The sequence below is a fragment of the Watersipora subatra genome, chromosome 2 (genome assembly GCF_963576615.1).
Source record: "Watersipora subatra chromosome 2, tzWatSuba1.1, whole genome shotgun sequence".
In the NCBI taxonomy this organism is placed as follows: Eukaryota; Metazoa; Bryozoa; class Gymnolaemata; order Cheilostomatida; family Watersiporidae; genus Watersipora; species Watersipora subatra.
The window spans coordinates 62404078-62415778 of record NC_088709.1 but is presented as its reverse complement, the minus strand read 5'-3'; the positions used below and the strand labels follow the sequence as shown (position 1 = coordinate 62415778).

Below are 11701 nucleotides of genomic sequence, written 5' to 3'. Positions count from 1 at the left end.
AACATCACAAGTTTTTAATACATAAAAACAGCATTGTAAGTTATATAAATAAAAGTGTATATATGTCCATTTTATATATATATATATATACATATATATATACATGAAATTAAAAAAGAAATATGTATATATACATTTCTATTATATATAGAAATATTATATATATAATATAAAGAAATATAAAGAAATGTATATATATACATATATATATATATATATACATGATATTAAAAAAGGAATAGATATACATTTCTATTATATATAGAAATGTTATATATATAATATAAAGAAATATAAAGAAATGTATATATATATACCTGTATATATATATATATATATATATATATATATATATATATATACCTGTATATATATATACAGGTATATAGTGTATAGATCATATCTCTATATATATTTCTCAAGGCTTGTCATCCGTCGTCTGTCCTTTGGTATGTGCAGCTATAGTTATAGATATAGCTATAATTGAATTCAAGGAAGCTGTGACCGCAAGTTTTTTATCCATGCGCTTTATCACTGAGCTAGCAAGGCATATTTATTTAAGACATCATTTACCGAATAGCGTATGCACACGCTAAATGCCATATTATTTGAAATTATACGAATTCTATTAACTTCATGAAATGTGATGCTTTTTTGGGGACCTCATTTTTTAATTTTTTGGTATAGTTCAATCGCTAAATCACGATGAATGTCAATACTTTTCAGACAGACATTTGTACTATTTTGAGTAGGAATTGCCTCTGCTTTCTCGCACCATTTGATAAAACAAAGACAGTCCGATATCCCATTTTTACATTTATACCCGTGTCGAGAGGTACCAGTATTGTTGTATTCAGAGTTTTGATGAAAAGCTTCTGGTGAAACAAAAATTCGAAGCAAGGCATGTGTGAAAAATGTATCCTTAGAAAAAATAATAGTCAAGTATCAACACTAATCTCTATTAATTAATTGTAATAGCTTTAAATAAAAGTGGCTGCAGTTTTTATAATCAGTCATGAAATTCTGTGACAGATATGATGAAAATTACATTGTTTGTCATCTGTCTGCTTGTATTTTAGCTATAGCTATTAAAACTTTAAAATTTAAAGCTGGCATTTTGCCAGACTTGAACTCAAGAAAAATGCAATTAAAAGTTAGTAATCCAAATGTCTAACCACAAGTCTACAGAGCTGGTGGTCAAAATAATCATGTTACTACAACATGCTCTACACTTGTGATTATCAAGTCACTCCTGTTAAAACTGTAAAATGGATATAATAAAAACAATCTACATTTCAGAAGAGAAAAAGCCCTATTATAATAATTTGTATGATGCACATAATCATATATTTTATACAGATAGAAAATCTGTTTGAACATGATTAAAGAGCAAGGATCAAAGTATAGTTTTTTCAACCAGTAACATTAAAATATATGGTTATAGCTAAAAACCTAAACGTCAGCAGAAGATGGTAGCTGATCATTTCCTGATATCTGGTTAGGGGTTGCTTGTACAATTTGATAGTATGCAGGAGGTTGCTGAGACTGGGCAATGTAACCAGCTTGAGGAAGCATGAGGGTTGTAGCTAAAATAGAAGGAAAATAGATTCCTATAATAAAGTTTACCTCCCCGATTATATCATTCGTGACAGATGCTATCATTTTGGAGCATGAGTCATTCTGACGATTTTTTTCAGTAGTGCATTTGATATTTCACAACTGAAAGCAATTTACCTCTATATGTTACTTTCACGCCACAAGTAATGTGGTAATTTTCCACTTGAAACATGGCAGCATAGTGTGTACATGTACATTTGTTATCATGATTAACAATTCTACCATATATCACATATTGTTTTTATTTGTTGCATACTTTAGTTTATTTTCTATCAGTGACCGCTGTCAAAATTACCATCTGTGATTTTTACTTTGTGCTGTTTTGTTAGATTGCTTGCTCTATTGGTTGAATGTGTGAACTCTTTATCAGTTAGCATGTAGTAGTGAGGTAAGAAAGTCATTTGCGCTTAGACAGACAAAAAGGTAAAGTAAGTCAATAGATTGAGAGACAAAATAAAGTAATATTGGACACAAATTATAGAGATCAAATGATATAAACAATGTCAAAACAACAATATTATCAACATAGAGTTGCTTTCTCATGTAATAAAGAAGGCAACTCTACTTCCAAACAGCTATTCATGTTTTTCTGAATATTTTGTTTATTATAGTGTTTTGGTTATTTTCTTACAAATTTTTCAAGTTTTTTTAAAGTTTAACAGCAGCTCCTAATTGGTCTTATTTGATTTGTGTTGCTTGCTTGTTGCTAAGCATTACATAAAATCTGGATACACATGTTTGAAGTATTTTAATTGTTATGATGCTCTGTTCTATAGAGATTTAAAACAATTACCTGTTGGAGTTTGATGCTCTGTTGTGACTTGGTAGCCACTTAAGTTGACATGCTGAGTTGACACAGTTCCAGGATAAACCGCATACTGCTGTTGAGTTTGGAGAACAGGAGCAGCATACTGCACTTGATGGTTTGGCCGGACGGGGAGACAGCAATTACAGATAGCTTCACAACAGAGCACAGCAATCCATATCGCTATCATCAGCTCAGCAACAGAGAAAAGCAGAAGCACACAATTTAACGCTGTGGAGGTTTCTTCACTCTGTAAATTGAAATAATATGTTTAACAAAAAGTTGCTACAATATCCAGATTAGATAGATGCAGAATTTCGAGAAGTTTCAAGTTGTCCATAAGACTTCTTATTTAGTTTGCTATTGCAAATGAAAAAAAGAAAAATTAAAACTTGTAAACAAAAAGTAGCAAGTTAAAAAATAGTTTATTCTGAAATAAAATCACCAAATTCATGATTTTAAATTAACAGTCATTAACTTATAGCTATTACTACTAATATTATTTTTAGTTTTACAGATTTTAACATGCATCATTGATACACGTACACAGTCATGTTAATTGACAGTGAAATTATTCTTAAGCCGCATATGCCAACAAGAAGGTAAGTGATTAAATTTCAGTTTTTGGTCATTACTTTGTTTATAACTCCAGCTTTTCAAGATTTGAGATAAGTTTATTTTCGTTTGTAATGTTACACTTTTCAGCATTATCAGAAGAATTTTTGTGGACTGAAAGCAAAAATAAAAGTTCCTTTTGCTTTGCTGATTTTAACTAAAGCTCCCTCTAACTTTCCAATTATTGACGTGTAACACTATTCCATCTACATGTATCTTTGCCTCAAAACTGTTTTCTCTTATAGAGAAGACAATTCCTTATAGAGAAGTGTCAATTTTGTAAATAGACACTTACTGGGCAAGCGCTACTGTAACGTTTACAATAAGACGAAAAAGTGTTCCCACCAACAACAATTGACGCCATCGAAATCAGCACTGGAAAGAATATAGCCGAGCTGAAAATGTTAAGGATCATGGTAGCATTTATCTACAACAGAGATAAGTTACAAATAACATTAATAATAAACATTACCACCATGATTATTCTCAATTTATAGAATGATGAAACAGTAAACATATTGTATTACAGAACATAACTTTAAAATTTCCAACTCAATTTGTTGAACTATCCCAAGTAGCCATTCTTTGAATCCTTAACTGCCACAATGCAAACCATTAACATACCGAGTCAAGGATAAAGCACATTACTGTTATTTGCTAAGTCAAAAGTTTGTAAATCTGTGTATCCTTAATCAACAAATAACTCTTTCTATTTCTTTTGTATCAATATCAATAAGTAAATTATTGGCAATGGTACTATTTCAATGTGACAGCATTGAATTAGATGCTGACTTTAAACTTTAAAAATGTATGTTTACTGCCTACAAATAATATACAAATCAAAACTTGATCACAGCGATTTTTGTTACGTTTAAGTATAGCGCACATAAATATACAAATTACCCAAAAGGATATAAACCCACTTTAATATTTAGTAAAAAAATTCAAGCATTTAGATGGGCAACAACCGTTTGTAGGTCAAGTTGTGAACATACTATTTTTGTTCTCTCGAATGTAGTCAAACATTGCAATATCACAATACATCTTATACTGATATACTACTCAAAGGTACAATCTTACTTACCCAAGGTTTTGTGTTGTGTTTCACTGCACCGAGTCCAATTCCACCAGCTAGAACAAACTATAAACATATTCAGATTCAATAATGATTATTGATGCTGTGAACCTTTAACTTATTTGTGGTTAAGAAAATTAGAATAGCATTATAAAGCTACGATTTGTTGACATAAATGACTTGCGTACTTTTTGTGCCATATTGTATCAGTACAACTTTGAGTAACCATAGACCAGACGTGTCCAAAGTTTGGCCTGCGGGCCAAATGCAGCTCGGGGTCAATTTTCATTCGACCCGCAGCCTCTGTTATAAAATCAATGACGTCTGGCTCGTTTGTAGAATTAATTCTTTGAATCCCAACGGCTAATTTGCCAGCATTGCGTAGGGTGTCAAAATCTCGAAGTTCTAGCATGAGAATGCTAGAAATTCGGAATTCTAGCATTCACATGACTGTTTACAAAATAATTTTCTAAGTAATAGCATATACCAATCAGATTTATTCTTTCTCATGATGTTTGACTAGAAATATCTCATCAATTTGTAACAGTTTTCAAATATCTTTACTTCCTTTAAATTAAAAACAAATTTTATTAGAATGACATCGCGAAAAAATTGATACGACTCGTTTGTTAATAATAGGTCATAAATGATTGTGAGGCAGATAAAAAAATTTTATGATACTAACTATGAGTTTCCAATATATGTTGAATCATGAAATGATGATGAACATGTGCTCAATGAATAAAATGCTACTGTAAATGTTTTAACGAGTTTTTTAAAATCTCACAAACTTTTATAGTTTTAGCCCGAATAATGGTGATGCACTGTTTTTTTTCTGTTTGATGACATTTGCTCTGGGTTGCTCGACATTTTTACTAATGTTTTACCAAATATCATTGTATTATGAACATTTGTAGTTATATTTAATAAGAGTTTAAAAACTTTGGATTGTTGGACAGATTGCTTAGGGTTACTGAAACGCGCTGGAAAAAAACGTCTAAGGTTCAAAGGGTTACCAAATTGGGCAGAAGCGCTGTCACTGTGTATTAAACATTTAAAAATCGAATCAACATATATAGTTACTGTCATATTTTAAACGAGCCCTGCACCTATTGAAATGCTTATTGCTTGTTCATTTTTCTGTAATTGTGTTTAAAAATTCTATGGATATTAAACTGCCATGGTGAGATATTGTTTTGTTTCAAATGTAATTTGTACCCAAGAGTACAACTTCTTCTGTTCAACTGTTACAAAAATTTAGTGTTAAGAAGTTGAAGTTGGGCGATTATTAAATTTCAATTATAATGTCAATGCAATTTTGATATGCGTGTTTCAAACGAACCAAAAAACATGCTTAAGATAGCTGAAATTTAAATAAAGAGCAAATACGACACACAATATGGCTCGATAAAATTTATTTAATTTAATTGCTGTTATATGCGAAAAATTTCCATCAAGGCTGGCCCTCTAAATTTTTAACACACCGAATCTGACCCCCTTTGCACAAAGTTTGGACACCCCTGCCACAGACTCAAAGATACATGTAGAAGTAGTTTTTTTTATCACATTCAATAGCATGTGCCACCTGTTTTAAAACCTTATTTGCTGTACCAACATACAGACTTTGAAACAGATCACCACAGATAAAGTAACCAGCAGATAATGTATCATCACAAGTAATGTGACATACAAAGTACCTTTGTACATAGAACGCTGATAATGAAATAGTCAGTAGAAGAAAGTGTAATATCACATTCTTTTGTTTATCGTAAAGTTTGTTTAGATTTAATAATAATTTTTCAATGATACTTTATTTGATGAGTCTTATTTTTTTATTCACTTGTTTGTGCTTTATATGCTTAGATAGCTGTCCATGAAGTGAGCATAGCCAGCTATGCAATGTAGCAGTACTTGTAGCGTCTACTAACTGTGCTATCCTGACGTAGAAAAAGTGCTTGCAGTAACACAGATAGTGGGAATACATCATTTAAAAAAGTATGTATATTTTATTATTGTTAGAATAATAGTTTTATACAGAACATTAAAAAAACACTCATTACACTACCGATAGAGGGTCTATCTGAAGTCATAACTTGATGAGAGCAGTTCTATATTTGCTCAAAGCAGCAAGTCAATAGTGAATGGCTAACAGCTTCTATCGTAGCCGTGCCGTAGTATTAATATATATATATATATATATATATATATATATAAATATATATATACATATATAATATATATAGTATACATATTGAATACAGTATGCATATTGCATATACCATACATTTCATAAGTACTGTACCTTTGGCATTAGAATGCAATTTTTTTTTAATTGTTCGAGCAAACACAAAAACCTTTAGCCACATTTCCAAGCTTTCACCAAAAGCCTTTAGAAAGTATCATCATGTAATTATATCGAAAGTTAAAAAAATTCAATACTAATTATGCCAGCACTCATTATGGATGGTGGCTATATTAAAAGGCCCTCCTCGCAGATAGTGGAATGCTAGTAAAATTAAATATTTTAATCTCTTTAATATCTTGCGAAAGGATTAGTTAAAGGAGTATTAGCTGTACAACATTTGTACATGTTTCAAAGAATAATGTGAAACAAGTGCTCACATTTTATAAATGATACTAACTTACATAGACTCCACACCAAATACCATAGCCTGTGAAGGAAAGTTTTGAACTATAATTCGATTCTGCTTCAACTGGTAAGAGGCTGAATGCAAACGGCAAACAAAGTGCTCCAACCACTATCTGGGTTATTGATAATCTGTAACAAAGCAGTTGATTTTACATCAGAAAATTGCCAAAAAATTGTTTTGTATTTGCCATTTGCCATTTTAAAAATATTTTGGTTTAAGATTAGCGATGCAGTTTTGCGTATATTTTATAATACACTATCCATTATTTACTAGTTTTTTTTTCCATTTCTTTACAATCACAAAAATTATTACAAAAGCTGTCATAAATCTTTATGCAAACTTTTTTGATTTGCCTTGAAAACATTTTTGAGTTTGTATTTAGGTTTTTAAAATTAGTAGAAAAAACTGAATATGTATTATTACTAGTTTTATGCATCATAAGATCTATTTTTTTTACAAAATCACCAGTTTCAAATAACTAAAAGACTTTTCATCATAAAATAATCAGTTGAAGTTTACTCCTCCTGCAATATTAACCTCGCCATTACAAACATGTAGTAAAAAATAAAGAGCTTTTTCGAAACGGTTCTTTATGCAATTTATCGGCCATAAAAGTTTAAAGTTTGCTCAACCAAAAGTAATTAATAACGGTAAGCCAAAAATTATCAAAATACAATATTCTCCGCATTAAGCCAATCTTAACGTGGTACATAAATTAAACTAAAAGCTAACCACACATTTTTTATAAGGTTACTAAAGATTGTTGATGAAAGTGGAAGCCGCTTTGATTTCGAAAACTAACCAATTGTTTTATACAAAATATTTGTTATTATACTTTTAAATTTGCTTCTTTGATTGACAATGAATTCGCTGTCGTTGCTATTGACAGTTTACAGCATGAATAACAAAAAAACATGACCAACTGGCTATCAGTTTTTCTATGTGGACATGTTTAGCTACATATGTATTCATGTATGTCCAGTCTCTCTGATGTACAATACACCGCCATATGGTCAACTATAATTTAACATGATTTATAAAACATAAGACATTACATTTTCTTTACAATTCATTATAAATAATGTTAAGCATTTAATGGAAAACTATTATATATATGTCTGCAGATGTGTTTAAAAACTTTTAGCTGTTTGAAAAACAAAAACAAAAGTAATTAACTTTTTATTACCTTACCATAAATCTTTTTAGACTTTATTGTTTAACAATATGATGTTTAAGTTCAGAATTTATTCATGAATTATTAAAAACAATTCCCTTACCCTTTTAGCTGAGACAGAGCAATTGGCTTTAGCTTATAAAAACTTTCTTGAGGGTTTTGAGTTACTATGGTAACGCCGAACTGTGTATCCTGAACTGGCTGGTTTGGTTGTATTACTTGTTGTTGCTGCCCTAGCATCTGTTGAGGCTGCTGTGCCGGTTGCTGCTGCATGCTGGAACTCAAATATTGTAGAGGTAAAACTGCAACAGAAGTAAATATTTGTTCTTTTTTTTGGAAGTGTTGTATAAAGCTATTTACTTTGGTGAACGTTGTAAAATGTGAAGACAAATTTTGCATGAGCAGGAGTGTCAAGCGGTAAGGAATTTTAACCGAATGTTACACTAGCATTCAAGGCAGAAGGTTCATCCAATTATTTGGGCAAACATAATATTCTTTTAACATGCGATAAGCCCATAAAAGATGATTTGCCATGAGTTAGCCAAAATTCTCTTTAACTGGAATCACTAGTAGTTAGTTTCACTAACTAACTGTCGGATACAATATTTGTTGTATGTCGTAATGAATGCCAGAAGGTTAAAATATCATGCGATTTTGCTGATCAATTTCTTTCATTTCATGTTCTAGTCTATTTTTCACTTATAATATGTACCTGCTATATAAGCTCCATAGCAAATAGCAACAATTATGTATTTGACAATTTAAAAAAGCTAGCTATTGTGAAGTCGGCTTAAAAAAGAGGTAACACTGTAGATTCTAATGCAGTCAAGTTAAAATTTTTAACTTGCAATGCTACTGAAATCAGTAAAAATGTAACAAAATGGTTTACCTTATCTTTTCTGTCAGAGACCATAACTTCATATACAAATTTATGAACCCCAATGCAATAATTTTATAATTAGCTTAGGTTATTCTGTGTCCATTCCCTGAACAAGACCCACAGTTAGTCTTAGGTAATAATGTGGGTCACAAATTGTTTTTACCGAAGCATGCTGACAAGCAGAACATCTTTCAACTTGGTTCCAGGTTTTCAGGTGAATTTTAAAGCAAAGCAACCAACCAATATTGGTGGAGCTGTGTAGAACATAGTGAAATAACAAAAAACTGAAAAGAAGGTCATAAGTTGAATCACGACAGACTATTTGTTAGAATTTTCAAGTGAATAAACAACAGAGATCTCCTTGCATCCAATAAACAACAGAGATCTAGTTGCACCCAATAACAACAGAGACCTAGTTGCACCCATTGCACAATAACTAATCATTTGTAGTGTGCCATATACTTAAACAGTAACTATTATTAGCGTAACGGTGTTGGCACACTATTTCTTCAATAAATCCTAGACTATGAATAATTTATGACTGTCCTACCTAGCATAACCCTGTTTAGCTTTCTCCTATTGTTGTTTGATGTACCCTCTGCATGTGAATGGCATGCCTTATTTCTGTTGAAATGTTTGTCAAACGTGCTCTAATTTTATGTTCACACGAGGGTATACTCCATTCATTCCAACTTCTATTTTCTTCCCGTCCTATAAAATACTTTTGTTGTTTTTTACATTATCATTTTAGCTTTAGCAGTTTTGGGGAATTAAGAAATTCTTGTGAATGCAATGATGAAATTCGGTGGTGTGAGTATTCTAAAAAATGAGTACTTGTGGAACCAAGTTTATGACTTTACTCTGACACTAAACCACTACTCGCGTTGTCTTTAGACAAGTATTTCAGACAATGCAAAATAACACTTGTTCACTACTTCGAGTCTCGCAATATGCTGTTAATATATATTTGGGTATCAGTTTTTAAAACCACTAATAAATTTGCGTTCATGATGTTACAAACTAAATGACAGCAATCATGTCCCATATATTTGATTACCGAATCTGTTTTATGCTGTCACAAACTCCGAACTCTATAGTCTTGTATGTATGTGTTTCTAAATTATTTAGCAAATAAATTGCTTCTATTAAATTGTTAATGTGGTGTTCTGTTAATAACTCATCAGTTTGTGTGAGACAGTTTATCTGCCCCAGTACAATATATGCCCTATCAGCATACATAGTTTGCTTCGTAAATAGTTATTTTTAGAGATGGTATTGTAAAGGTCTGGCCCCGGTAGCTGAGCCAGCTTTACTTCCCTAGCAAGGCAGTGCAGTCTGAACACTGGGCCTTCCCCTCGTCGGCCTGCCTGACACACCTAGTGGTCGGATCAGGCCGCGGCGGGCTGTCCTCAGTTCAGGCTCACTTGGAAGGCTAGCACGGCCTGCTCTCTGAGACCCTATCTTGGCTAGTTTAGGTCCCTGGCTAACTTACTGGAGGGCCTGATCTCCAATGCTATCGCATTTCTGATCAGGTCCGATTGTAACGCAGCCCACCCCTAGCCTTCCTTAGGTGTCTCCCCAAAGCAGTTCGTGCTCGAAGCCAGAGCAGTTCTGGCAGAAGGATCCTTATTATGCCGACCAGGCAGGCATCAAACGCAGGCAGTTTGTAAGAATAAGTATAGTGTATTTAGCGGATATCAGTACATGTATAACTTCGTCTTGACAGTATAAAATCCGTTAGCAGAATCCCAAAGAGTTGGCTTATGCCTTCTCCTTTTATACTATTTGCTCCGCCCACAATTATATAATATCCATTGTTTTATATCAGGCCTGTGAGGCAGGCCCAGACAATAGGCATAATGGTGCGCTAGCAGGCCTGCGAAGCAGGCCCAAAAAATGTAGTATTATATAACAGGTTCACCAGAGTATTATATAACCGGTTAAGAAATATACATAAGTAACTAGGAATAACGTTTCCTCAAGCACAAACATATGGTTTAGTATAGTCCCGTCCTCCACAGTATGTTAGAGGAAATACAAAATACATGTAAATTATGTCATCTGTTCCAAGATCTTTCAAAACTCACATTTTTTGGTCTATGAAAGCACCTAAACTGAACTCAACGGAGCTTCATAAAGTTAAGGTCTCAAAGTATTCGGCATCAAAACATGCACAGGTACTTTTGGTTGGCCGATTTTTCATAACTTGAAACTAAAAGATCTTGGTAGAATTTCCTGCTTTATTGAACAACACACAACATGTCACTGTCAAGTCAGTGGCAGCCAGCAAATGGAGCAATCTTAATTGCCAACGGCCAAATGTGGCTCTTCTGCCAGGCAACAACGTAAGTCTAAAATCACTTACCTTACTAAACCTCACTGTACTGTACATTAACTGGAAAACAACTGGCGTTGCTACATGTATTTAAATGCAGTTAAAGCAATGATTCAATCAGGTAACTGATACGTAATGGCTCTGAGGATTACAAGTACCCTGTACAGTCTGCTTTATGCTTCATCGCACAAACCATAGAGCTTTGTATCCCTTTAGCCTTTAACCTTTGTATCCTAATAGCCTTATTCCCTTTTCCAATGGTTTTGTTCTTTTTCGCTTTAGGTTTGCTTTCCTTCGTTGTGATATTGGTATAATTGGTGTGTGGTAGACGCCGGGCAATGACTCCGTAACTCATGTAGATATTTTCATATGTTATATCTCGCATGCTGTGTTGTTCTTTTTATTATATCGTTATTAATTTGTCCATATACTTTATTGCTATTGTCTTCATTTATTGCTGTATAATAACCATGCCAACGAATTAGCGATTCTGTTTATCACTAATATTATATGGTTTTTACTCGGTTCTGTTAGCCGGAATGGGTGAGT

General features: G+C 32.6%; 1 protein-coding gene across 2 annotated transcripts; it reads right to left on the bottom strand.

Annotated features, from left to right (window-relative positions):
• Positions 1-425: 425 nt before the first annotated feature.
• Positions 426-11295, bottom strand: LOC137387015 (membrane-spanning 4-domains subfamily A member 4A-like). 2 transcript variants are annotated; one of them, XM_068073297.1, is made up of 7 exons: positions 11183-11295; positions 8041-8239; positions 6759-6891; positions 4122-4178; positions 3333-3464; positions 2411-2672; positions 426-1586 (listed from the first exon to the last, which is right to left on the bottom strand). In XM_068073297.1, exons 2-7 carry the CDS (start codon positions 8208-8210, stop codon positions 1453-1455), a joined length of 888 nt encoding a protein of 295 aa, XP_067929398.1. In that variant the 5' UTR covers positions 8211-8239; positions 11183-11295; the 3' UTR covers positions 426-1452. The 2 variants fall into 2 exon arrangements, with proteins under 2 accessions (XP_067929398.1, XP_067929397.1); XM_068073296.1 differs by lacking the exon at positions 11183-11295 and adding an exon at positions 9368-9524.
• Between the last annotated feature and the right edge of the window lie 406 nt (positions 11296-11701).